Raw genomic sequence first — 24,934 nt, 5'->3', positions numbered from 1 at the left:
GGCGGGGACACCGGGCGGCCCTACCAGGCGCCTGCCGGGGGAGGCCTCACGGCCGGGCCCGCGCCCCGGCCCGGCCACCGGCTCACCTCCGAGTCCGAGAGGGAGGAGTCCTCCGAGTCGGAGTCCGAGAAGGACCCGCGCCGCGCCATGCTGCCGCCGCTCCCGCCGCTTCCGGCCGCGTGCGCGCGCCGCCGCCGCCGCTTCCGGGTGTGCCGGTGCCGCGGTTGCCACGGCGACGGCGGCGGCAGCGGCCGTAGGATGTCGACGGTGGTGGTGAAGCCTGTGGCCGTCTTCGGCTGCCGGCCGCGGGTGGGCGGCGGCCTCTGCTTCCTGGAGGAGCAGGTCGTGCTGCACGCGGCGGGGGCGGGCTGCCTCCGGCTCCACCTCGAGCAGAAATGGCACAAGTTCATCCCAGGTGGCCCCTGTCCCGGCCCCGGCCCCGGTCCCAGGCCCGGCCCCCGCCCGCCCTGACCCATCTCCTCCCCGCAGGCACGGAGAAGAGCCGGGGCGTGCAGGCGCTGGCCGTCAGCCCCAACCGGCGGTACCTGGCTGTCTCGGAGGCGGTGGCGGAGCAGCCGGTCCTGACGGTCTATGAGCTGTCGTCGGGGCCGGCGCGGCGGCGGAGGACGCTGGCCGCCGCCAGGCTGCCGGCGCGGGAGGCGGTGTCCCTGGCCTTCTCCCCCGACTGCCGGTACCTGGCGGCCACCACGGCCCCCCCCGAGGGGCACCTCACCTACTGGCTGTGGGAGCAGCAGCGGCTGATGGCGGCGGTGCGCGTCGAGGCGCCGGATAGCGGCGTCTGCCAGGTAAGGGCCGCCCGCCGCGGCAGCCCCGGCCCATTCGGCCCCCCCGGCCTTGCCAGGGTAGGGGGGTGCACACGCCGGCCTCCAAAACCGAGCTGTGCCAGCGTCTCTGCGGCTTATTTTTAACATTTTGATTCACAGTTGACTGGTTCTTTGGGAGCCTATTGCACTATTACAAAAAGTTGGATCAAAGGATCAAACTTCATTCAGCAAGTACTGGGTGCCAGGTAGCACCTGGGTTCAGTCTGCAGGATATGTGCACAGCTCGCTTTCCTGCGGCCATGTGGCTTCTGTCCAGGGCAAGAGAGGGAGGAGAGGGCTCCACACTGTAGATTTTAGCTAGTTTCTGTGGCCTTTCTTGGCGTCTGCTGTTGGCCTTCCTCAGCAATAGGACACTGGGCTAGATACATTTTTGCTCTGACCCATAATGGACGTGTCCATACCTCTTGTATCACATGAGATTCTCGTATATCACATGAGATCTACAGTATGGGGCCAGTACAACTGGCCAGTGAGTGTGCAATGTGTCCCCTGTGTCCCTGCAGAAACATTCATTAAATATATTGGCTGTGCTCAGTAGGTGTAACACACATCTTGGAAGTTCTCGACATGCTTGTGCACCTTTTCCCTCCTGCAGTCTGTTCTATGTGCAGATCAGAGGAGTAGCCCAGGAAGAGTGGCTAGGAGCAGACTGGTGGCACTCAAACTATTCCTGCATCCTGCTTTGGGTACCCTTTTTTAGTATCTTTCTTGCAGGTAGGTAAGAAGCTTCCAGTACATGGGTTGGTTGGACCCTAGCTGCCATTTTTTCCTGGGTACAGCTACACACAGAGGTTGGGTGAACGACTGACTTCATGAGCTCAATTCCTAAAGAAAGTAGGGTGATTGTAAAGACAACTGCTGTCTGAAGTCCCATTCAGCATGAAAAATGAGGTCTAACTAACCCTGCTATCCTTCATGTTAGGTATTGAGATGGCTATTCCACTATTTTCACAAATAAAACCTAATTATGTGAATTAATATGCGTAGTGGGCAATATTTGCCTGAAATATAGAAATACAGAATTTATTGCTGGCCTTTAAGAATGAATGGTCCCACTTTTTCAGGAAGGTTGGTACCAGAAAACTTGCTAATCAGCAGTAAAGAGGTATTTTGGCCTTTTGTCATTTAATTCTGAAGGGCAGAAACAACTTTCTCTTCAGTATTGCATTGTGATTCACATAGCATCTTGGCTTAATAGGGTTAATGTATTTGTAGCGTTCTGTAAAATTGATATACTCAGTTTTGAGGGGGGGAAAATGGCAATATTTAGTTATGGTGGGTATTTCTTAGTCTCTTCCGTATTCCTGTATGTTTCTATGAACCTTCTTCCTTTGTTTGTTTTTCTGTATCTGGTACTGAAAGTCTTCAGAACAGGTATAATACTTGCTTATTTGTGAACATAGTTGTATAAAATAATTTCTCTCTCTTTTGTTCCATAGGTGAGCTTTAGTCCTCAAGACAACGCACAGGTTTGTATCACTGGAAATGGCTTTTTTAAACTTTTTAAGTACAGTGAAGGAACTTTGAAGCAGATGAATTTACAAAAGGGAGAGCCACAAAACTACTTGTGCCATGCCTGGCTGTCCGAGGAGGAAGTTATATGTGGCACCGACACAGGCAAGCTTTTCTTGTTTGAAACTGGAAAGTTGCACTGGGAGACAAGTGTAGAGTACAAAAAACCACCCAGGGAACTAGAAGAAGATGTAACAACAAATGAATATGAGAGGTAAATCTGTTAAATGCTATTGCTAATAGTTTCATGCTGGTGCATGTGGATTAGTTGCAGGCTGTTCACTTATTTCCTTCTTGTCCAGTTTATGCATGGGTTATAATATCTTGATTGCTTCTGATAAACATTTTTTGTTTTGTCCTTCTTTATTCTTAAGTCTTTATGCATTTCCTGCTTGCAGTTCTTCTGATGTTTCTAGTGGACTGGCCTCTGAAGATAATAGTTCACAAAAGGACTCTTTGCCTCAAATATCTGCAGTTGCAGCTTATTCCAAAGGCTTTGCATGTTCATCTAGCCCAGGAGTTGTTCTTCTGTTTGAGAAGACCAAGGAAAAGGAAGTCTACAAGGAGAGTCAAGAAATCTGGGTAGGGAGAAAAAAGCTTTTCCAAGCAATTAAGCAGCAGAGGCCTGTTTTAGAGGGGTGGGAGTGCTTCCAATTCAGTTATTAATAATAATTTTTAATACATCTCTAAATTACATTGTAAACATTAGCTAACTGTCTGGTGAGTCAAAAGGAAGGGAGCTGCCAGAGGTCACACTGAAAGTCAGTGGCAGATGTCGTTCTGCAAGGTATCTCTGCGTTCACACATGTAAAATGTGCTTTGAAGATGCTAAACTTCAGGAAACCTTTAAGAAACTTTTATTTATGGAGACTTGGAGCTAAGAAGTAGTCTACATCAGTTTTGGAGAACTATGTTGCTAGTTTTTTTCCAAGACAAAACTTTTCTCCCCTCAGATATTTATTACATGATAGCTATTGTCATGGGACTTGTGCACTCTTAAGTAATCTAGTAAGATTTCTAACTGTTCTATAGTGAGCTGTATGCATTGACTTACTGCAGTCTCTGAATAAGAACATTTAACTCTGATGACCATGTCAAGCCTTCATACTCTGGCCCTAAAAGGTCAGTTCTGCCCTATGCACAAGACCGTGTAATAAGACTGTTAATCAACCTGAATGATACACTACAAAGAACCTCTATTCTGAGATCACAATTTTCAAGCAGTTTTCATTCTGACACTTGCTAGGTTTTTTTCTCTTATGTTTTTCTGCTACCATTTTAATTTTTGTTTAATGCAGTACTTAAGTTTACTGCTGAAATGTCCTCTGATACTTTTTTCAGCTGTTAATGCTATATATACAGTTAGGTTATGTTGTCCTCTATTCCCTGCCTTGCAGTAGTTATGTACTAGTAAATATCCAAGTTGTCTTACTGATATTATGAATATGCTTATTAGAGTAGCATTACAGCAAAAGTTTGTGTGTGTGTACGTGCCTACTACTAATACATGGAGACCTGGAATATCCCATGGGATGCATTTCTTGTGCAGCTTCCTCAGGACCTGTTCAGCAGTGAGCCGAAAAAGTCAGGCAGACAGGACATTATATGCATATGCTTCAGCCCCTCTGAGGAAACGATGGTCGTTAACACAAATAAAAATCAGCTTTACATGTTTACTATGCTCTCCACTGATCTTATGAAGGTGAGTGTAATCTTATCACATTCCACATCCATCATGTCCAATAAGGGGAGTATTGTAATGGCACAGGCTATTCAGTGTCTCCTTCTATGATGCATTCTCATAAAATCCATCAAATAGCATCTGAACCCTTAGAGCTCATGATATGAAGTGCTCTGCATGCTTCTGAGAGCTGTGTTTCAGTAGCCCCTTGTTTAAGCATCCCTCCATATGAATACCTGATGTTATTCAGCAGAATGATAGAGGACACTGTTAAGACTGTTTAAGGGTGTGTGTCACTGTTGAACAACTTAAGTAAGGCTTTAATGGAGAGGTTCTTAATGTAACCAGTTGTTTATGCTCCACTGTAGTATGCAGAAACTTTAATGCCACGATAAAGCTGGAACAGCCTCATGTTACTCTAAAATAATAGTTGTTAAAGTCGAAGTTAGAAGTGAAACCTCTTTGTGAAGGACAAACATAATGAAAAACATTCCCTACTCTAAAGGAATTAAATAATATAAAGACAAGAGATAGATGTATTATCATGAAATAGACTTGTATGGAGTTAAATACCTAACCTGTGTACAGGCGTATGGGAAGATCTTTACAGGAAAGGGTTTTGTAGTTACGTGTCCTTTTTCTGCATGCAGCCTAAAATTTTATTGGTGCTTCACTTCCAGCATATACTAGCTAAACATCCTGGTTAAGTTGCTTATCACTCAGCACTTGATTATTTTTAAATGTCTGTCTGACCAGATGGTCTTAACTGAATTCTTGTAGGCCCAGTTTTATTTATTGACTTGCATTTCTTTGGTCACTTATAATTATGTTCTGCTCTCACTAGTGTATGAAAACTGTGGAGCCTACATCTTCCCTGCATCACTTTTCTTGATTATTAATTATAAAGTTAAAACTGATACTAACATTGTTATGTTTTTAACATTGTGTATGTTCAGACCGGGGCAGTGAGAGGATTAAGTGGTTTCCTCAAATCTATTTGGTTACTGTATGCAAAGAGCTATGATAGATTTCTTACTTGACTTACTGCCTGCGGTGAAATATTTGTGATTTTTTTTATGTTCTTTTTGCTTCTTAGGAGAAGGCAGCTTATTTTGCGTATCTGAATTTCCCACTGCATTCTGCTTCAGTCACTGGTCTGGACATCTGTATTTGGAAACCCATTCTTGCTACTTGTTCCCTGGATAGATCTGTCCGCATCTGGAATTACAAGACAAAGTAAAGAGTTGTTTCTGTTTGTTTTGTTGTATATTGTATTTAGCAGACAACAGCAGCAATGTCATATGAATTAGATTGGTGTTCTAGTAAAATTCATGTGTGGTGTGGGATGTAAATGGTCTTACTGACATGCTTTGGGGAGTGTAAATATGCAATACCTTTAAAACCAGTGCCAAAAGAATCTAAAGCCTTTTCTATTAAGCCATTAAGTGTCAGACTTCTAATGTGTTTTGGAAAAAAAGATCTTCAGGAATATTTCATTCAGCTTTGTCTTAAGATACTGTTGTCCCATCTCCTGCTTCATACCATAGTTCTTAAGCAAAATTACTCCAGTTTTTAAGGTTCTTTGGAGGAAGAGGGGCAGAAAAACAAATCTCAGAAGAGATGTTTGTGTGTGTTTGCAATCAGCGGTTTGTTTACCTTCTTCATTATATTGCAGCAAACAAGTATTTGCTCTTGCACCTTCCACACCTTCTTTGTGAACCAGAAAGTTTAGATTTGCCCTTGTTTCCCTTAACATCTGTGTGTGATCATTACTTAACTGAATGACAACATATGTCCTCAAGGACAAGGCAGGATCACATTGTAGCTGCAGGTGTCCTTGCCGGGTCAGATAACGTCCTGTCAAGCGTGCACAGGGAGTTTGTACTATTCCATACTGTGCAATGGTTTTCTCTTTCAGCACTTTGGAGCTGTATAAAGAATATCAGGAGGAAGCATACACAGTATCACTTCATCCCACTGGCCTTTTCTGTTTGGTTGGGTTTTCTGACAAACTACGATTTATAAGCCTACTGCATGAGGACATGCATGTTTTCAAGGAGTTTTCTGTGAGAAAGTGTAGAGAGGTAAGGAGTGATGCAAAATTGAAATTGGGGAGTTAAGAGGGAGCAGAGTGATGAAGAACATGATGGAAGATAGAAACCTCTCCAATAGATCCTAGTAGGATTTAGGATATCAAAGCATAGAGAAAAGGATTCTGACTATCAGAAAATAAGCCTGGAGGCTGATGCATAACTGTGGACCTGGGAAGCAACACAAGGGGTAGTTTGCTCAGAAATATTCAAGGACTGAATTTTACAGGGGAAACCACCAATCAAGAAAGCGGTAAGAGACTAATTGTGCTACGGAGTTTTCTTTTTGTGTAGCAGTTTGATGTTAGATGATGTAATTGGAATTCAATGCATGAAAGTTTTTGTCCACTGCATCTACAGTAATGGGTGGTTATGTTCTTTTTGCAGTGTTCATTCAGTAACAGAGGCCATCTTTTTGCTGCAGTTAATGGAAATGTGATTCAAATTTATTCCAGCATCACCTTTGAGAATATTAATAATCTGAAAGGACATAGTGGGAAGGTTAGCAAACAAATCCTATACTATACAACTCATTAAAGTAAGAACTACTCGGTAAGATGCATTTTGGAAAGGTAAAGTACAATTTTGGATCAGAAATGGGCCCAAAAATTAAAAATAGAAATACAGAAGTCAGTTTTCATTGGTCAGAAACCAATGTATGCATGCATTAGATACATCTAAAGAGTCTGTCCTTAAATTGAAGGTGAATGATTGGCAGGCAGCTGAACCAGGAAAAATATCCCGATAATAAATTATAAAAATAAAATGTACTACTCACTATTGAAATTAACTTTTTCCTGACAGTGTGTTCATAAAGTAGTTCTTACTGAGTTTTTTTTAAATACTAAAATGGAATTAGTTGAGAAACACCTAGGGGTTTTTAAGTAAGACTTAGAAGTATGATTCCAAAGTTGTCATGGATTTACCAGTAAAAGGACTCCATGCTGTATGTCTGTAACCTCTCCTTGGTGTGTTTTGCTTTTGCCAGATACATGCAGTTAAATGGAGCACAGATGATGCTAAATTAGTCTCCTGTGACACACATGGTGCTGTGTATGAGTGGAACTTGTTGACAGGTAAAAGGGAGTCAGAGTGTGTGCTCAAGTCCTGCATCTACAGCAGCATTGCCCTGTCTTCTGATGCCAAAATCATCTTTGCTGTTGGATCTGACCAAACTCTCAAAGAAATTTCCGAGTCTTCGGTGAGCAAACAAGCACTCTGGGATTTTGCTAAGTTCTCTGGGGAGGGTACTATACTAGTGCTTTCGTTTCCTTAGCATTCATTTGGTAAGTAGGAATCAGTCTGGTTTGGATAGCTGCAATATTTACTGACACTTTTCTTGTGTTCTTATGTCCTTTACCATGAAGCCTGAAATTTTGTTGTAGTTTTGTATTTTTATAACTTCACTTGGATTCACCTAGAAGTCTTCTAATCCAGCTAACAAACTAACTTGGCAATATTGTATCAACTGTTTTGCTGAAATACAAGTGTATTGAATCTACCACTATAAGCTACGTGCATTTCTTTTTTTCCAGAAAAGTAGTAAATTGTATGTGATAACCATTACATCTTTCAGAAGTGATCAACCTGTGGAACTTGGCTTGAAATTTTAAGAGTGTATATCTAATTATAATAGTAATTTATTATAAGAGTAATTAGCTTAATACTAATTACTGTTCATGGCTTTACTCCTATAGGCATGTAGATTCTTTTAACTGCATTATTTGCTGCAGGCAGAGGTATGACAATTGCTCATGCAGTAAGTAATCAAATAATATTGGAGAACTTAATGTGATGTGAGGGTTTTGTGTTTCGGTTTTTTTTTTTTTTTTTTTTTTTTTTAGATCCAGCTTGAAGTGTCTGCTTTTGGTGTTGTTTATACTGCAGTAGCTATTTCTCATTCCGGGCACATGGTATTTGTTGGTACATCTCTGGGGACAATTCGAGCTATGAAGTACCCATTACCTTTGACGAGAGATTTCAATGAGTATCAGGCCCATGCAGGTGCTGTTACAAAGGTAACATAGAGTACTTTCTTTTCCTTGTGATACCAGCTGCATACATCTCCTTTAGTGCTGATTCTCCTTCCCATTTCATAGTATAATATGTTACACTAAGGTTGAGCCTGCACATGGAGAATGAATATTACAGCATTCATAGAAGTCCTGTCTCTAGAAATAGATGTCACTGGATAAGCTGTTGTTGGCTAAAAAGTGGCTTGCACCAGGACATGTCACACGGCATATCCCTGGTGGAGAACTTTGATATAGCTGTTTCTGGAAAGAGGAAGACAGATTTATGCAGGCTTGAAAATCTCTTGTGAGAATGGAAGGAGGAATGAGATAAATGTATTAAGCAACTTGCTGCCAGGGTAAAGAGCAGATGAGATTGCACTGCTGGTCTGCTAACCAGAGTGTATTTCTAAAAGGCTAGTGAACAGCATCTGAAAGGTGAGTAGAGCCTGCAACCACGGAACATTTCAGTGCACTTTCTCCAGGAAGCCACATGTTCTGTCTTGTTAAAATTGTTCATAATTTGGGCATTTTAAGTATCACTGTCAAATGCAGCATCTTGACTTAGAGCTGCACAGTCCAACATTAGGCTGTGAACCTCAGGTACTGGAACTCTACTTTCACCTCATTCATAGGCTGTGTCAACTCCCAGGTACTCTATGCCAGGCCATGCAGTCACAGGGAGTTTGTAGAAGGTGACAGCAGTTATTACTAGATAGTTCTTGGTGAGCTTATTTGCAGATTCAGAAGAAAATGTTTAGCCATCTGTTGCTCAAACAACTCGTCAAAGAAAAAAGCTAGAGACCTTTGGAATTGTCGTATAAATTGCCCGTCTGTGCTATAACTGTCTAGAAGGTCTTTTCTGTTCCAGGTTTTAAAAAATCTTCCTACAGCTTTGAGAGCAGAAGTGGATCTAGTGACTTCACATGTTCTTTATCTTCCCTTCCCCTGTTGTTTGGACCAGGGTGGAGCATGGACATAATCAAAATGTTGGTAGTGGGGCTGTGTAAATATTTCCACTGTTGACTTTCCGTGGTAGAAATGACAGGGAGTATGTGGGTGGGAAGAAAAATTTGGTATAAAATCAAACTGTGTCTCCATTCTTCCTTGTCTCTACTATTCTTTTGTTGCCTCTTCATTCTAAGATGTCCGTAACAAGTGATGACCTATTTCTGCTGACTGCTTCAGAGGATGGCTCTATATTTATCTGGAAAGTGTATGATAAAGGAGATGGGATACTGAAATGGGAAAAGGAAGTTGAGTATGCTGAGGAAGTTCTGATCATGAGAGCAGATATAGAAGAGAAGGTAGGAGGAGCAACTTGTGAACATGAACCGTAGGTTTCCTAGTACGTTTGCATGATGTTTGTGACTAGCTGTTCCTATATGGCCTTCTGTTCAAGAGGGCTTGCATGGCTTTTGTCATAAAAAGAAGTTACAGCAAGTAGCTGCAGCTGCTTGTTAATATGCAAACTGCACTGTATGAACAGTGAGTGTGGAGAAAAGTTTAGACTTTTCTCTAGTACTTTCCCCAATCCTTTGAAAGCAGTTTTAATGGAGTAGAGAAGTCAGAAGCTGCATTTCTATAAACCATCTTGTAAGATAACAAAGGAACCTTACTTCTGGAACTTCTTGGTCTGTCTGAAAATTCTCTGCAAAGGCTGTCTTTCATAAATATGCGCATGTAAATAAAACATCCTTAACAAGCTGTTGCTAATGGCAAATAATACCCGTTAAAACTGTCTTCTCATTCATGTCCTAACAGAGTCAGGCAATGCTAGACCTGCAGATTCGTGTGAAAGAGCTGCAGACAGAAAATGATTACCAGCTACATCTCAAGGACATGTACTGTAATGAAAAAATAAAGGAATTAGAAGAGAATTTCGCTCAGGAAATAGGCTCCCTTAAAACCAAACACCAGGTATGATTCATATTGCAGAACCAAATACCAAGAAATCTTTCACTAAAGAGTTGAATTCAAGATTGCATTATATATGTATGAATGCCATAAAACATCTGAAAAATGAAGCATTCCTTTCCAATAAAGATGTTCTTGATATGTGTAAAGCATGAAGCTACCCTTGAGTCAAGTATCTTGTAAGTACAAGGGGATGCAAGAGTTCTCCTAGGTAGCCTATAAGCATCTTCACATAAAAACAGTTCCAGCAATAAATGCGGACTGAGACCAAGGATCAGTAAGCTGTATCACCCTGAAGTAGAAATGGGACCATGCCTTAAAAGCTCTGTCACATATAAGGTTGCAGCTGCTGCAGGATCCAACAATTGTTCTTCTTAATGCCGCCTTTTTTATGCCCTGGCTGCTTAGCTTTTTTAAGAACGTCTCCTGAGGTGTCTTGTATGCTTTTTGAAAATAGAAGTAAGATATATTCCCTGGATTTCTTCTGTTCATGTGTTTATGGATTTCTCTGTGGTCTGTGGACTTCCCTGAAAGGCAAAAGCCGCGATAATTCTTCCCAATGTCTTACTTATCTCTGTGTGTTAATTCTGTTCTGTCCATCTGTCTGGTGCACACACCAGATTTCTGAGCTGTAATTTGCTTTATTTCTGGACCCTTTTTAGAGTTAAAAGGCAAGTGATCCAATAGCCATTTCTCTGGCAGTAAGATGGCTTGAAATGAGAGATTACATATCACATGATTCATTTCTGTGAGTTCATGTTCTTTTCGAGCTTTTGGATTAATATTATCCTGTCCTGGTGATTTGTTACTCTTTATTTTGTCGAGTTGTACATAGTCCCTTCAAGCAGTATTTCAGTTTGACTCCACATAAAGAAGGATTCCAGTATGAAAGCTTGCCAGGTTACTTATGAATTTTATTATTTTATGGTCTTGTCATTTCCAAGTGCTCCGTTTATACCTATCTTGTCTCTTGACCCTACAAATGTTCTGGGAGGTTTCTGATTTTGATTTTTTTGAGGAAGTTTAATTATTCATTTTAATATTTTCTTCAAGTAGTTCCTCAGACTCTTTGGCTTTTTTCATTGTGGTTTTTGCGTTTAAGTAACCTGAGTTTTAACCTTTCTGTTTTTCCTCATTTTTGTACAGCTTGACTTTTTACAGGAAAGCCACTTCAATTCTTATAGATCCCTCTACCTGTGTTTTATCTGTGCTGGTTTTCTTCTGTGGTTCTTCAGGTCTTTTCATAGGTAGCGCTTGGCTGTAGAGTTATAATAATCTCAGCTATGCTGAAACTTCTTCAGGCTTGTTGATTACAGGCTTGCAAGCAAATGCCTCTGAAGGTGAATAAAAGTTTTCTAGGCAGGCAAGTTGTACTTCCTGTCTGAGTATCAGTATGTGTTAAGATTAAACTGAACGACAGATTTGGACAGGCTTGGGGCTAACCTTTCTAGTTGTTGTGTCCAGCAGGCAAATGGAGTATTTCTGCTTGTGCAAGACCCATACAGTTGTTATGAGAAGAAAGTGAAAAAATTGTACCTATGGTACAATTCCCAACTTTTCTGAGAAACTTCTCACTCATTTTCTTGTTCCAGTTCTTTGTGCTTTTTTAGAAGATTAAGTCATTTGTAGTGGTAGTCAGACATTCCAAGCAAATGACATTCAGAACTCACTTTTGCTTAGGTTTATGCCATTCTATGCAAATGTCAGTGCTTTAGGACCTCAAGGTTGCTTCAAGTGAGACAGGAAGCAGCTTGAACTTTAATATTGGGACAACAATTTGTGGAACTGCAAATTCTCCTCAAGCAGGCACACGCAAAGAAGCGGAGGCTTTTGTACCTCGCAAACTTTTCTTGTTAGATTGGGACTGTACAGTACCCTGTATTATAGGATCTCCATTTGCTACTTTCCCTTAGCTTTCCATAGTTTTGTAACTTGTCGTAACAAACTAATCTCCGGGAAAACTTGGCTTAGTGACACATGGCACCTGAATTTTGGTGAGAGACTTCAAACAAATTCTGTTGTGTATGTGTTCCCTACCGTGAGCAAGAGCACAAACAATTTGACACTGCTTTGCCGAGTTTCAAATTAAAACATATTTTTCTTATTTTTTCCCCAGATTTTACAGGCAGAGAAAGAAAAACAGGAGCTACAACACCAGTTTCAACTGTCTGAGCTGATGAATAAACAGGCCAGGGAGGTGCAACAGCTAGGTTAGACTATAAAAAGTGTTTGTAACTAGAATCTGGAGGAAGTGCATTAGCTTCAGAGCAAGTAATGTGACAGGGATTGACTACTACAGTACAAGTACAAGGAAAAATGCATGTATGTCATAGATATTGCAGATCAAACATTTGTATAAACTGCACCACACACATGTCCATGATGCGAATTTGCACATGGGCACTGTATCTTAGATGTTTGGGTTTTGAGATTAGTAATTTCTTCATTTATCTTATAGTACACTGTGCAAGAATACTGAGGCCATACTGCTCAGCAAGGAAGCTAATGTACAATGCACACAACATGGAAATACCTGGAGCCCAGATTCATAATCAAGATAAAACAGAAATACTGCAAATTAGTACCAAAAAGCAAGCCCACGCAAAAATTAATCTGTTGCCTACTCATACTCTGTAACCGTTTTGCTTATACAACTTTGCCATGGTTGCCATCTCAAGGGAATGCCTAAATTAGCTGTTATTAATTTGTTGTAATGGCGGAGTGGGAGATTTTGGTGTAGGTTTTAGATTTGTTCAAGCTGGAACAGAACAACATTCTGTCCCGATGCAGCAAGCAGGGTTATAGCAGAATATTCAGAAACACAGCTGAGAAAGGTGAATGACGGCTTTGGAACAGGCATTATTAATGAAGCGGTAAGTAAAAGGAAGAGCAGGAAACTCAAGAGATGGTTTTCTGATGTAAAATTTTGTATGGCCACAGAGTCTAAAACCCCTGTATATTTGAAGAAGAAAGTGATGAAGTGCTTCTAGTGTAACTTAATTGTAACCAGCTGCCAAAAAGAAAATAGAGAATAAGACATTGATGACTGTAGAAGGATAGGATACACCTATCTTCTGCTACTTTTAGCCATTCCATATGTTTCCTGTTTCCAGAATCTGACAGTAATCAGAAACTCTTAATGGAAAATGAGAAATACCAGGAGCTGCAAGTGAAATCCCAGAGGATACAGGAGGAATACGAGAAACAATTGCACAATTTGGAGGAAAGCAAAAGCACGGCTGTGAGGGAGCTAACAGAATATTACGAGGAAAAACTTAATGAGAAATCTGTTATGCTGAAAGAGGTAGGAAACTTGATTTGCAGTTTGAATTATTGACTTAAGTTTTTCTCCAACTGTGATAAAGTGTTCCCTAGGGCAGGAGAGGCTGGCTCCCTCTATGCAAATCCTAATCTGCTTGTAACCTTGGGGAAATATGTTAACAGGTGGTAGAATAGTAATGAGGAAAACCCAGCTGAGTTACCAACTTTTCTGGGCTTCATATCTTCAGTAAGTAACCTGCTAAGATTAATATCCTTGGGCATTCTCAGATTCACCTCTCTGTCTCCTAGATCCAATAATTTCTGTTTATTAATGTGGGTTAGATGATACATTTACTGTAATTGAAGAAAAATAGATTCAATCACCTTGTTCTAGTGAAGAGATAACATTTCTAAAATGGTGAATTCCATTCCTGAGTCCCTGAGGTTCCTGCCTGCCTAATTTGGGGAACAAAGAGAAAAACACTGTATACTTCAGAAACTCCTGCACATTGAGGTCAAAGACTTGGCTTGACAGAGGGCAGCCAGATACCCGATACTTACATATCTAAAGCCAATAAATTCTATCAACATTACTGTTAGCAGCCCTATGTTGCAATACCAATTTGGAAAGAATGTGAGGAATGAATGTGAGAGGAGAGGCATACAGAGACTGATGCAAACCTGTGTGGTTATTGGTCCTAATGCATCAGAAACAGCAATTTTGAAAGATCTCAAGTGTTACTCATGTTTGCGTTTTCTGCAGCCAGAACAAGTTTGTTGATGTTAGGCCAGGTTCCTAACTTGAAGAAACCAAGCCTAAAGAAGAAATTTTTTAAAGAGTTTTTATGTTTGCCTTAACAGTTTTTAAAGTTACTTTAATCCCCTAAGATGTTAAGATCATTAAATGATATTGCTGCAATTGAAGAGTCCACTCATGAGATACATAGATACTCCCAAGAGAAACACAGTTACAAATAAAGAATTCTCCTCTTCTTTATTGGTCTCTTACTGTTGTCTTCTCTAATGTTTGCTTTCCTTAACTGCAGACAGAGGAGGATATGAGGCGGCAGCTTCAAGCACATGAAGAAATTAAGAAACAAATTGAAGAAGATGAAGACCGAGAAATCCTGGAAATCAAAGTCAAGTATGAGAGACAGCTCTCAGAAGAAAAGGCATCAAACCTGCAACTGAAAGGAGAAATAGGAGTCATGAATAAAAGGGTATGTCTTATTCTGTGGTAGGATCAGACCTGCACATGGAGTCCCATAGCTGAGGATTGAATGCGATTAATGGCACGTCAGTTTAGTCTGAAAATTTAGTCTGTAAAAATGTGGTATTTCATCTGAGAACAGTAGCTCCTTCTTATATCAGTTTGAATGTTTTAGAATATTTGGGCAGAAGAAGCAGCTGTGTGCTGATTGTATTGCTGATGTGATTCAAGATAGATGATAGAGGAGGTGTGTTTTTATTAGGACATTTTCCTTTATCTTACATGGTTTTAAATTATAAATAATAATATTGTTCATCCCACGATGGGAAAGAAATGAACCTTTTCATTTTTCCAAGATCTAATGCATTGCTTTGCTAGGAAAATACTTCTACTGCTTCATGTGATGCAATAAACACTATGTGTTTTGTGTGCATCATCATTTTTTATTGGTTTTACGAGGATTTTTAAGGAGGCATAAAACCTTTTAGCTCTTTTACTGGCTGAGCATTACATTTGCCTAAGGATGTTAGAGAGATATTTTTTCTTTTCAGTCCCTTCAGTATCTATCTGGAGACAGATAGGTTCTCTCCCTTCATACCTTCTATTATCATGGTACTGTCTTCAGTTGCATTGTCTTTTAGACACCAGGAATTTCTTCATGGGTCCTCACAGTTTGACCAGCACCATTCCTTGGTTCCAACTTTCTTGGCTTTACAGATCTTAGTACTGAGGTGGGGATTTTGAGGGTACCCAAGAGCTATGAACTAGGCACCCTTCCAGTCTACTTTTGACATCTTTAGAGATGCATGACAAGTGATCATCTTAAAATAATTTCCCTGGCTTGAGTGTTATTTGAAGCTGATGCTTCGGTATAATATCCATACCCTTCTTGTTTCTGGATGCAAATTCTTTGATTCCTTGTAGTGCAGTGAGTATTCTGTCAGAATATACAGAAAATGCATAAATGGATATTCAGTCCCCTTTTGAGTTCCAGGTATTTAAGTGATGTGATGCTTCTTCATCATGTCTTAGTTTGATATCTTTTATCCCACACTGTCTACAAAGTGTCTTACAGAGTAGAATGGCTAAGTTGTGCACAGCTTTTGGAGACTGTTAAGTTCTTATTTGTTTGCCTCTCTAGTTGAAGAGCCTACAGAAAGAGCTCAAGGAACGAAACGGGGACATTGAGGAAATGAGACTGGAACAGCAGAAGCTGCAAGGCATTATTAAGTCACTGGAGAATGACATCTTGGCACTGAAGACAGAAATTCAAGAGAGAGCCGACACTATCCAGGACAAGGTGAGGAACTGGACAATTGGCTGAGATCAAAGTCACCCTCCCTTAATGTAATACAGATATTTATTATAATGGTATCATGTTGTAATAATATCACATGACTGGAAACTCAGTTTTAACTTAAAGAATTTGCTATCTTTAGTTTGGGATTTTAGTTTTTAGTTTACATTCTAAGCTTTTCTTAGGGAGCTCAAGTTCAGGATGTTGAGTTTCTTGTCCCCTGTTCTGGGATCTGTAGATGGCTCTCTGCATTATTTGCCCCGGTCCTTCCCACTCAGTCTGTGTAGATGTGCAACTGAAGTTCAGTCTTCCACTAGATCTGTGACTGCTGTTTTTGCCTCTATCATGTTTGTGCCTTGTCCTAGGGATGTTTGAGAGTTCTGTGTCTGATTCAGATCTCTCTACCTATTTCTCCCAGGAGAAGCATATATATGACCTAAAAAAGAAAAATCAGGAGCTCGAAAAGTTCAAATTTGTACTGGATTACAGAATAGAGGAGTTTAAGAAGCAAATAGAGTCACGTGAAGATGATATTAAAACGATGAAGGAGCAGATCCGTGAGGTGAGTAACACTCATTTGGCCTCTGCTACTAAGCCCTTTGTTTGAATACAAAGATGACTTGGCAAGTTCCATGGAAGACTCCACCCTGTTCCTTGACTTCTTTCAAGGATACATAGCACTGATACTATTTACAGCTAATAATATTTGCGCACGATAGCTGCCATTTAATTTTCTATCACATGCTACCAGTGATCGATTTAAGCTCCTGTTTCAGTATTTAATTCTAGAGTCTGAGTAGTATCAGTTTTGCTTAAAAATAGATCTTGTCCTTATGTGATTGCCCTCCATGTAACCTGTAGACTTTGCAAGACACTGCCTTTACTGATCTGGAGGAAGAGTGAACTCCTCTCAGAAAGTTGCAAATTTATGCACACATCACTGTTTAGGGGTTAGTACATTGACAAAATACTGTTCATCAGCTGATCCGTGGAAAACTTCCATGTATTCAGACTTAGCTTGCAGAAAATTCATTGAGGCAACTTATTTATGATAGAAACTTACTGTGATCTCTCCATAGATGTAGCTTTAGCTCAGCCAAATTAGGACTATGGTGACATAGCTAATCAGTGACCTAATAGTTTTCATAAGTCTGTTTATTCAGAAAAAGGCCTTTTAAATAAAATGCAAACTAATGAAAAATGTGTATGTGTGTCAGACTAGCATGATGAATGCCCTGTTCTCTCTTCTGGTCACCATCTTATGCCAATAAATGCTGTAGTACCATTATTGCTTTTTTTGCCTGTGTTCTACATACGTACCCACAGCTTTACAATGTATTTGTTTCTTTTCAATGTCAGGTTTTTTTCTTATTGTTGCACTTACTCTTTCCAGTATTGACTGTTAATTTCAATCTCACCCATTTTTATTCAGATGCAACAGTAAAGCTTCAGTTCAGCTCAAGGAAATGAAGGGGCATCACATCACTTAAATACCTGTAACTCAATTGAATATTCATTTTTGTGCTTTCTGTATATTCTGACAGAGGGCAGTGTTGTTCCAAAGTTGACTTTTTTCGTGTTGTAATTCAGCCTGAAGGGGGATATCCTCCCTCAAGTCTGTATTTCCAGTCTCTGGTTTTCCTGTTATGTGTTGTTTTTTCATGTCTCCTTTTAGTCCTGATTTCCTCCTCCTGCTTCCTTTCAGATGGAGGGGGAGCTGGAACGATTCCACAGGGAGAGCACACAGTTGAAGCTGAACATCACACAACTGCAACAGAAACTAAAAGCAACTAATAGCAAGATGCACAGAGAGAGGCAGAAGGTATGGGGTACAACCACTGTGCAGGTCCTACATAATGAAGTTTGTGGGGACAGAACACTGCAGAAGCATTAATCTGAGCAAACAGGTACTTCAGGGGTACTGTGTCCAAGGGCCAGGAGAGTCTCTGGTCAGTCGGGACAAAGACAGAAAACTTCCAAGCCTGCAACCAGGTTAGAGAATTGATATTTTTAAAAATACAGTTATTTATGTGTTAGTTTTTTCAATCAACACATATTCTCCTGGCTTTAACAGAGCAATGAGGCAAGTGCTCAACTGACTACCCTTTCCTGCCCAAGCTTGAAATCTGGGGATACTTGGCTTAAACAGGAGCAGCACATAGGCTACCACCTACAATGATATGTAGGCATTAGTAGGATGAAATGAAGGGTGAGCTTATTAATGGAGGAGACAAGGATCCCTTGTGTTTGACAACAAGCACGTCAAGTCATGAGGGAGGAAAAGGGACTGCAAGTGAAGGTGAAGGAGCTTAGCAGGCGGTGCAGGACTGAGGAAGCGGGTAGAGGGGCCTGGTAGAAACCAAGTGAGAATGAGAAGACAATCTTGATTAAGTCATCAGTTGTGCATGTGTCTGATACGTGTTTTGTCCCTTGCCTTCTCTCATTAACTGTTTGCATGTTGTTTCTAAATAAGAACGTAAGTTGTTTGGGAAAGGACAGTGGGGGACAGCATTCATGGTAATAAGCCACTTGTTTTCAGATGAGATCTCTGGATGCTGGCACTTACATTACCTAATGCAATTATCTTGGATTATTATTACTGCTGAAACTTATCACTGCTCTTCAACGTGTAGTGCTCACATCCCCAGCGGATTTTTTAATGATTTTTTTTTTTTTTAAATTAAGTGGAAGTAAAGTATATGAGAGCTTTCTCCAGTTCTAATAGACTTTATAAAAAATTGCACATGGTAAGAGTGCTCTGATGAGTCAATTAAGAATGTACCTACATCATTCTTGCAGAAGCAAAATATGGAAACTTTCATCAAACGATTTAAAACAGATCTTCATAATTGTGTGGGCTTCATTCAGGATTCCAGAAAAATAAAGGATGGGATCCGTGAGCTCTACAGGAAGTATGTGAACCAATCAGACTTGGTGAGTCAGGGCCTTTGCCTTCTCCTTGCAGATGAATTTCTTTGGTGGTGTAATTACTGAGGCAACATGCTGTGCCCCCTCAGGTGGAGACTGAAGCAGCAGACACAGATTTGCAGCAGGAGTACATGAGACAGCGAGAGTATCTTGAGAGGAATTTGGCAGCTTTAAAAAAGAAGGTGGTGAAGGATCAGGAAATCCACCAAGCTGCTTACATGCACATTGTGCAGGTAATAAGCCTTTTCCTTGTGGAATGGAGAGGGAAAAAGGAAGCATCTGCACAAAAGAGACTTTAGTAGCCTTACCGCTATGGTTTCTTAGGACTTTGAAACAGTTTTGGTTTGCTTCCTTGCCAGAAATTCCAAAGTTTTTCAAGTGCTTCCATTCAAGGGTAATATTCATTGAGCTACTAAAGTTCTATAATTTTCTGGACAGAAAGAGCAAGGTCTCTGAAGTCAGAAATTGCTGCTGTTTTGTGGATACTTTTGTTTATCTCCCACTCCATAATGTAAAAGGAGATAGGGAATCTCTGCTGCCTGGACATTTTTTAAGCAATTAATGTACTTATTTTTTATTTCAATCACTGTTTATAATTGCCATCATAATCAATTTGCACCTGTGAGTGACAAGCTGTACTTGTTCTGTGGTTGTGTTTAGGAAGTAATTTTGGAGGAAATAAAAAAAAAACCACACGACTTTCTTTGGCCCCATAGTCCCACACTTACTGGTCTGAATTCAGAAGAACTTTCTGCTTTTCACATCCAGGTTTTTCGAGGAAGTTCAGAAACACATGATAAATATGCCTATTTGTACCAAGATCTCTTGCTCAGAATCTTTGTTCCTTACAAGGCAAGGTGAACTTATGACTGGGGGGGCCAAAGATACAATTTGTTTTCATCCGGAGTGAAAGGGTCTAAAGCCCCACAGCAAACATCCTAGGACAGCTCTTCTACAGTCTCTTCTTACCATGATCTTCTTCTGCTCAGTCAGCATTTCCTTTTCCCCTTACTAGCCCTTTCTTCATTGTTACTTTATTATGCTTCCTCAGGGTCATTAGACTTCAGTCCCCTCCTAAGTCATCTGTTCTTTGCTATTTATTTATAGTTCTTCTTCGGGATGTCGTGGTTTAAACCCGGCTGGCAGCCAAACACCACGCAGCGGCTTGCACAACCTCCCCCGCCCAGGAGATGAGGGAAGGAATTGGAGCGGTAAAGGGAGACTCGTAGATTGAGATAAAAACAGTTTAATAATTGCAATAAAAATAAAACAATAACAGTAATAGAAAGGACAAACAGGTAATGCACAATGCGATTGCTCACCACCCACTGACTGATACCCAGCTAGTGATCCTGAAATACCAAGATCCCACAATCACAGTCCTGGAAGCAAGAGAGAACCCCCGCATTCTCAGACAACCTTCCTTTATATACTGAGCATGACGCTACATGATACGGAATTTTCATTGGCCAGTTTGGGTCCAGGGCTTTGGCTCTGCTCCCTCCCAGCTTCTTGTACACCTGTGCACAGGCAGGACAGGAGGAGTTGGAAGGTCCTTGATCTCTTAGCAACAACTGAAAACATCAGTGTATTATCAATATTATTCTCATACCAAATCCCATACTGAATCCAAAACAGCACTATTCTAGCTGCTAAGAAGAAAAATTAACACTATCCCAGCTGAAACCAGGACACAGGTCTAGGCAGCAGTGATCTTCTTCCCTGGCCCTGTTTTAATTTTTCACTCTTTCTGTGAGTTAGATGTTTCCTATGGCACAAAAGGAGATGGCTTCAGAAAATAACCTGAAGAATTTCCTTGCTGGAATAGGGTGACAGATGGTGCTCATAATGATAATACTTGATGTCTTGGATCAGTAAGCCTAACATGAAATGATGATTAAAACCGAATTAATAAAACATCTGGAAGATGAAGATATCAAAGGTTCTAACCAGCCTGGTTTCTTCAAAGCAAAAGCATTTCTCTGAAGTCTAGTAGATTAATGAGACTTTACAGCCAGGAGGAATTATCATGGTCTTCCAGTCCTTCACAGGGGGCTTTTAAGACTAGTTTAGACAAACTTCTGTCAGGACTTGCTTTGAAAAAGTAAATGACATCTTGGCGGCCTTCTAGCTCTGTATTTCTATTATTCCTTAGTTGTGCTTACTTTTTCAGAGTTTTGCATTCCTCTTTGAGTGACTGTTCATAGGTACATTACACTAGTGACTGCTGCAACAGATGATTAGAACTGTCAAGATAATTTTAATTATTCTTACCAATCGGCAAGTCGCTTGTTGTTAGACTACTAGTTTTCCCTCCAGCCTTCTGTATTTGTAATGGCTTCTTTTGTCACTTGGATACCTAAGAACAGACACACTGAATAATCTTGAAGTAATGCTGCTTGAACTGAAGCACATATAGGATGATCTCTTCTATAATATGTCCTACCTGTCTGTGACAGTCAGCCCTATAGGGACTTCCTAGGCTGTAGATTGCATTCAGACATCATATGCAGTTGTACCTGGTGGCCTCATCCTCCATTCATTTGATCAATCCCTTTTCTGAAACAATTGGTACTTTGCCACAACATCCCATGACAATGAGTTTTACCATGAACATTTATTTTAATTCATTGCGGGTCACTGCATTGCAGTGCAAGCTTTCTGTCAGAATGCAAAGATTGAATTAAAGGCTAATATCTCTGGATAGCATGCCTCTTCAGAAAAATATTATTAGTGTCAACCAGTAGCCTTTTAGCACCCAGCAAACCAGACAAGACATTTCTACATAGCCCAGATTGCCTCATAAAAGATACTATGTATTATACTGTCTAACAGACCAAAAGCAAGATCTTAATTTGATAGCAGCATTCAGCCACTTGCAGTGAACTTACAGAGATGTTCATGACTACAGTACACCTAAACAGAAATGCTGTGACCTAGCCCTGAAAGCTGGTCAAAAGAAAGTTACCTTGACTCATTCTTGGAAGTTATCCTCTTCATGTGTTCCTTTCAGAATCAAGCTCTGGGATAAATGCATAGCAGTCATATTTCATCTGTGTTTCATGACTTGAATTAAACAAGTCAGAGTCAACAAAATGCTATGTTTTGAGAGCAGGCTACCTGAGCTCACCAAATCATGCTGCATTTAGAGTCCAACACAACCACTGCAGGAACAACTGTTCTTACCCAGTAAGTTCAGACCTTAAGGCATCCCACAATCTTCCTCAGTCAGTGATTTTTCAGCTGAGGGGAAACTAAAGCACAGTTGGTGTACTTGTCTTCATGTGAAGTATTGAGAATCTTGCCATGCACATGCACCTTGATTTATTGCTGCCAACTTGAACTCCTTGAGTGCCTCTATACACAGATAATTGCAGTAAGCATTGTACTTTGTTACTAACCAAGTAACCAAGTTTTCTGTTGTGTGGTGCCAATACTTTATAAATATACCATATGGAACTGAATCTTATGCCTTGCATAAATCTCTTATGGCAACATAATTATCTCTATCAACCAAAATTATCATTTAAAAAAAGACCTTTTTCATAGGAAAACGTCATTAATCCTTGTTCTTATCTCCTGTTGTTTTAGTGGGTTCCCTATTGCTTGAGACTGGTATTATGTGAGGTACCCAAAGCATGCCTTTTGGCCATTTATCTTTCTAAAATATTGGCATTTATGATGAAGTTCAAGGGGTTGGAATGGTGCTGTGTTCCAAAACTTCTAAAAAACCACCATGGGTAGCTGAAATCATTGCTATTCTTGGTTCGAGTATAATGGCAGCTGTTTAACATTTGCACTAGCTGTTGATGTGCTAGGGTCTTTGTAAGAGGCAAATATAGAATTCCACTTCTCTTGAATTCAGAAGATAAATACTTAGTTAATGGTGCTCCTGTTTCTGAATCATGAGCAACATATCATCCTTCAGTAATATTAGCCCATACTGTTTTTGCTGAAGTCTTTGAATCTGTCGCAACAATGGGTAAAGTACATTCACTTGTACTTTCACAATTCCTGCAGCAAGATGCTTTGTGGTAGGCTATTAAAAAATTAGAGGATTGAACTTTTATGGGTTGAGAACTGACTAAAAAAAGAACAAAAGATGAATACAGGGCTAACTTTTCCTCATAACAGCATGTTAGCAGTAGGTATCTCAAGTCTCCATATGCTTTATTTCTTAATAATTTGGAAGGGGTGTTGGAAAGTGATGTCTGTCAGAACTAATGAAGAGGGCTTTGAAGAACTGCAAGGAGATACAGATAATTTAAGTGAATAGACACATAGTGGCAAATGAAAAGCAAAATAATACACACTGGAGGGAGAAATGGAAATCCTCTGCATTAATTCTGAATTAATTAATCCAGGAAAGGACCTGAGCTTCCCTGCGGAATTGACAACAAAGATGATACCTTGGAGTGCAGCTGCAGTCAGAAAAGCAAAACAAGTATTAGCTTATTGAGCTAACATAGTTAGAATACTGTCATATTTTGTGTCAAATCTACTGTGGCCTTATCTGAAATGTGTACTGTACTGATAGCCCTGTATCTTCTGCTTGTGATACTGATTCTATACTGTCCAGTGTCCTTCCCAACGATGTGGAGATACATATTGCTGAGCCAGATAGTACCTGTGCTTTTCCTCATAGGACATACTGTTTTTGCAGGAAAATGTGAGTCTGATTAAGGAAATTAATGACTTGCGGCAAGAACTGAAGGTGGCCCACACCCAGGTACATGACCTCCGGTCAACACTAAGATTAACCAAGAAAAAACAGGCAATTCAAGACACAGGTGAATAGTGCTTCTTGTATGATTCCCATATTGTCAGTACTCATTCCAGAAGCCCTTTTTGTCCTTGGTGAACTGTCTCCATATCATTCCAGCTTATCTGCCTGGTGGTACCTGTTATATTGTAATGTTAGGTGTAGCAGCTGCTAAATGTTGCAGAATCTTACTATTTAGCTCTGCTCCTTCAGCCCTGAAAGATGCCTTTCCTTGTTCATGCCAAAGAACTCTGTGAGCTGGACCTTTGTTACTCTGCTCTGTCTTCTCTGATTTTATCTTCTAGCTCCCTCCAGTGAACTGCTGTCCAGCCCAGCTGTCCTAAGGTTGAATGCAGAGAAGGAAAGCGAGAACATCATAGAAATGCAGCAGCTAGAAATTCAATACCTGCGAGACCAAATCCAGGAGAAGGGGCAAGTCCTTGCAGTTCAGCCTCTCTTAGTTGGAAATCTTCCTAAGCTGAATCTAGAAAGAAGCCACAAGACACAGCAACAGTGACCTGGTTCAAGGAGGCCTTACGATATTATATTCTCCTGGCAAGATCAGAAATGCAACAGCATAGATTAGACTTCTGTGATCCTATACTCTTCCACTAGAAGCATTTGTGCAACACTCGCTCTGAACACAAGGCAGCAACCTTCACTCCCTTCTACATTTGCCCTTTCCATGAGGCCTAGGAGCCAAGAGAAAAAAAATAAATTTATGTTAGTGCAAGACTGGTCTTTGTGCCTTCATGCTAGGGCAGGTATGCACGTTTCTCTTGAAAAATAATGTGTCCTAGTTCAGAAGAGTTGGTCAAACTCTGTAAGCCTTTTCTGCTAGAATTCTTATTTGGTGTCATTGTGCTGCAAAAATCAACATCAGCCTCTTATTTTCCATACAAAGAACTGCCCACACTTAAGGCCCGATGTCAGTGTTATTCCAAGCAGGTATCCAGTCACAGACTAAAAATCAATTACCTTGTGAGGGCAACTTCTGTCTAGTGGTCAGGCAAACCTGAGCTAGAGCCCTTACTCAAGCCGCTGCCTCCTGTCTAGAGATGTGTTGTCTCATCCGATACAATCATTTCAGCAGGACAAAAAGGCAGCTCAGTTTCAGACTCTTAAATCTGGAATAAAGTCCAAACCTTATGTCATAACTCTCCTATAACTTTGATAAATTAATCTTTGCTTGGGTTTTTTTCCAACATCTGCAATCCCTATAGTTCAGTTCTTCAGTGAAATTCTCCTAAAAAGACACTCTGCAAAGTACTCATATATAGAAAAAGGCAGGGAGTAATTTCTTTAATAATGAGGGGGAAAAAGGTAAATTTTTCATCCTTTGTTGTGAGTGCATGTCACACTGTCTCACTGAGGATTACTTCACATCAGAAGTTTAAGCTACTGGTTGAGCATGGACTA

General features: G+C 40.5%; 1 protein-coding gene across 2 annotated transcripts; it reads left to right on the top strand.

Annotated features, from left to right (window-relative positions):
* The first annotated feature begins 92 nt into the window (after positions 1 to 92).
* CFAP57 (cilia and flagella associated protein 57) lies at positions 93 to 24,248 on the top strand. Of its 2 annotated transcripts, XM_074876304.1 has the most exons (22): positions 93 to 415; positions 490 to 806; positions 2,285 to 2,571; positions 2,756 to 2,939; positions 3,907 to 4,059; positions 5,135 to 5,274; positions 5,957 to 6,122; positions 6,516 to 6,629; positions 7,117 to 7,329; positions 7,973 to 8,146; positions 9,286 to 9,447; positions 9,905 to 10,060; positions 12,174 to 12,267; positions 13,171 to 13,361; positions 14,365 to 14,538; positions 15,670 to 15,828; positions 16,244 to 16,387; positions 17,531 to 17,647; positions 18,625 to 18,759; positions 18,843 to 18,986; positions 23,417 to 23,543; positions 23,821 to 24,248. In XM_074876304.1, exons 1-22 carry the CDS (start codon positions 148 to 150, stop codon positions 24,030 to 24,032), a joined length of 3,831 nt encoding a protein of 1,276 aa, XP_074732405.1. In that variant the 5' UTR covers positions 93 to 147; the 3' UTR covers positions 24,033 to 24,248. The 2 variants fall into 2 exon arrangements, with proteins under 2 accessions (XP_074732405.1, XP_074732406.1); XM_074876305.1 differs by lacking the exons at positions 18,625 to 18,759; positions 18,843 to 18,986.
* Positions 24,249 to 24,934: the final 686 nt, after the last annotated feature.

Source organism: Strix uralensis, chromosome 8, assembly GCF_047716275.1.
Source record: "Strix uralensis isolate ZFMK-TIS-50842 chromosome 8, bStrUra1, whole genome shotgun sequence".
NCBI classification, from domain to species: domain Eukaryota; kingdom Metazoa; phylum Chordata; class Aves; order Strigiformes; family Strigidae; genus Strix; species Strix uralensis.
This window is presented reverse-complemented; position numbering and strand designations above follow the sequence as displayed.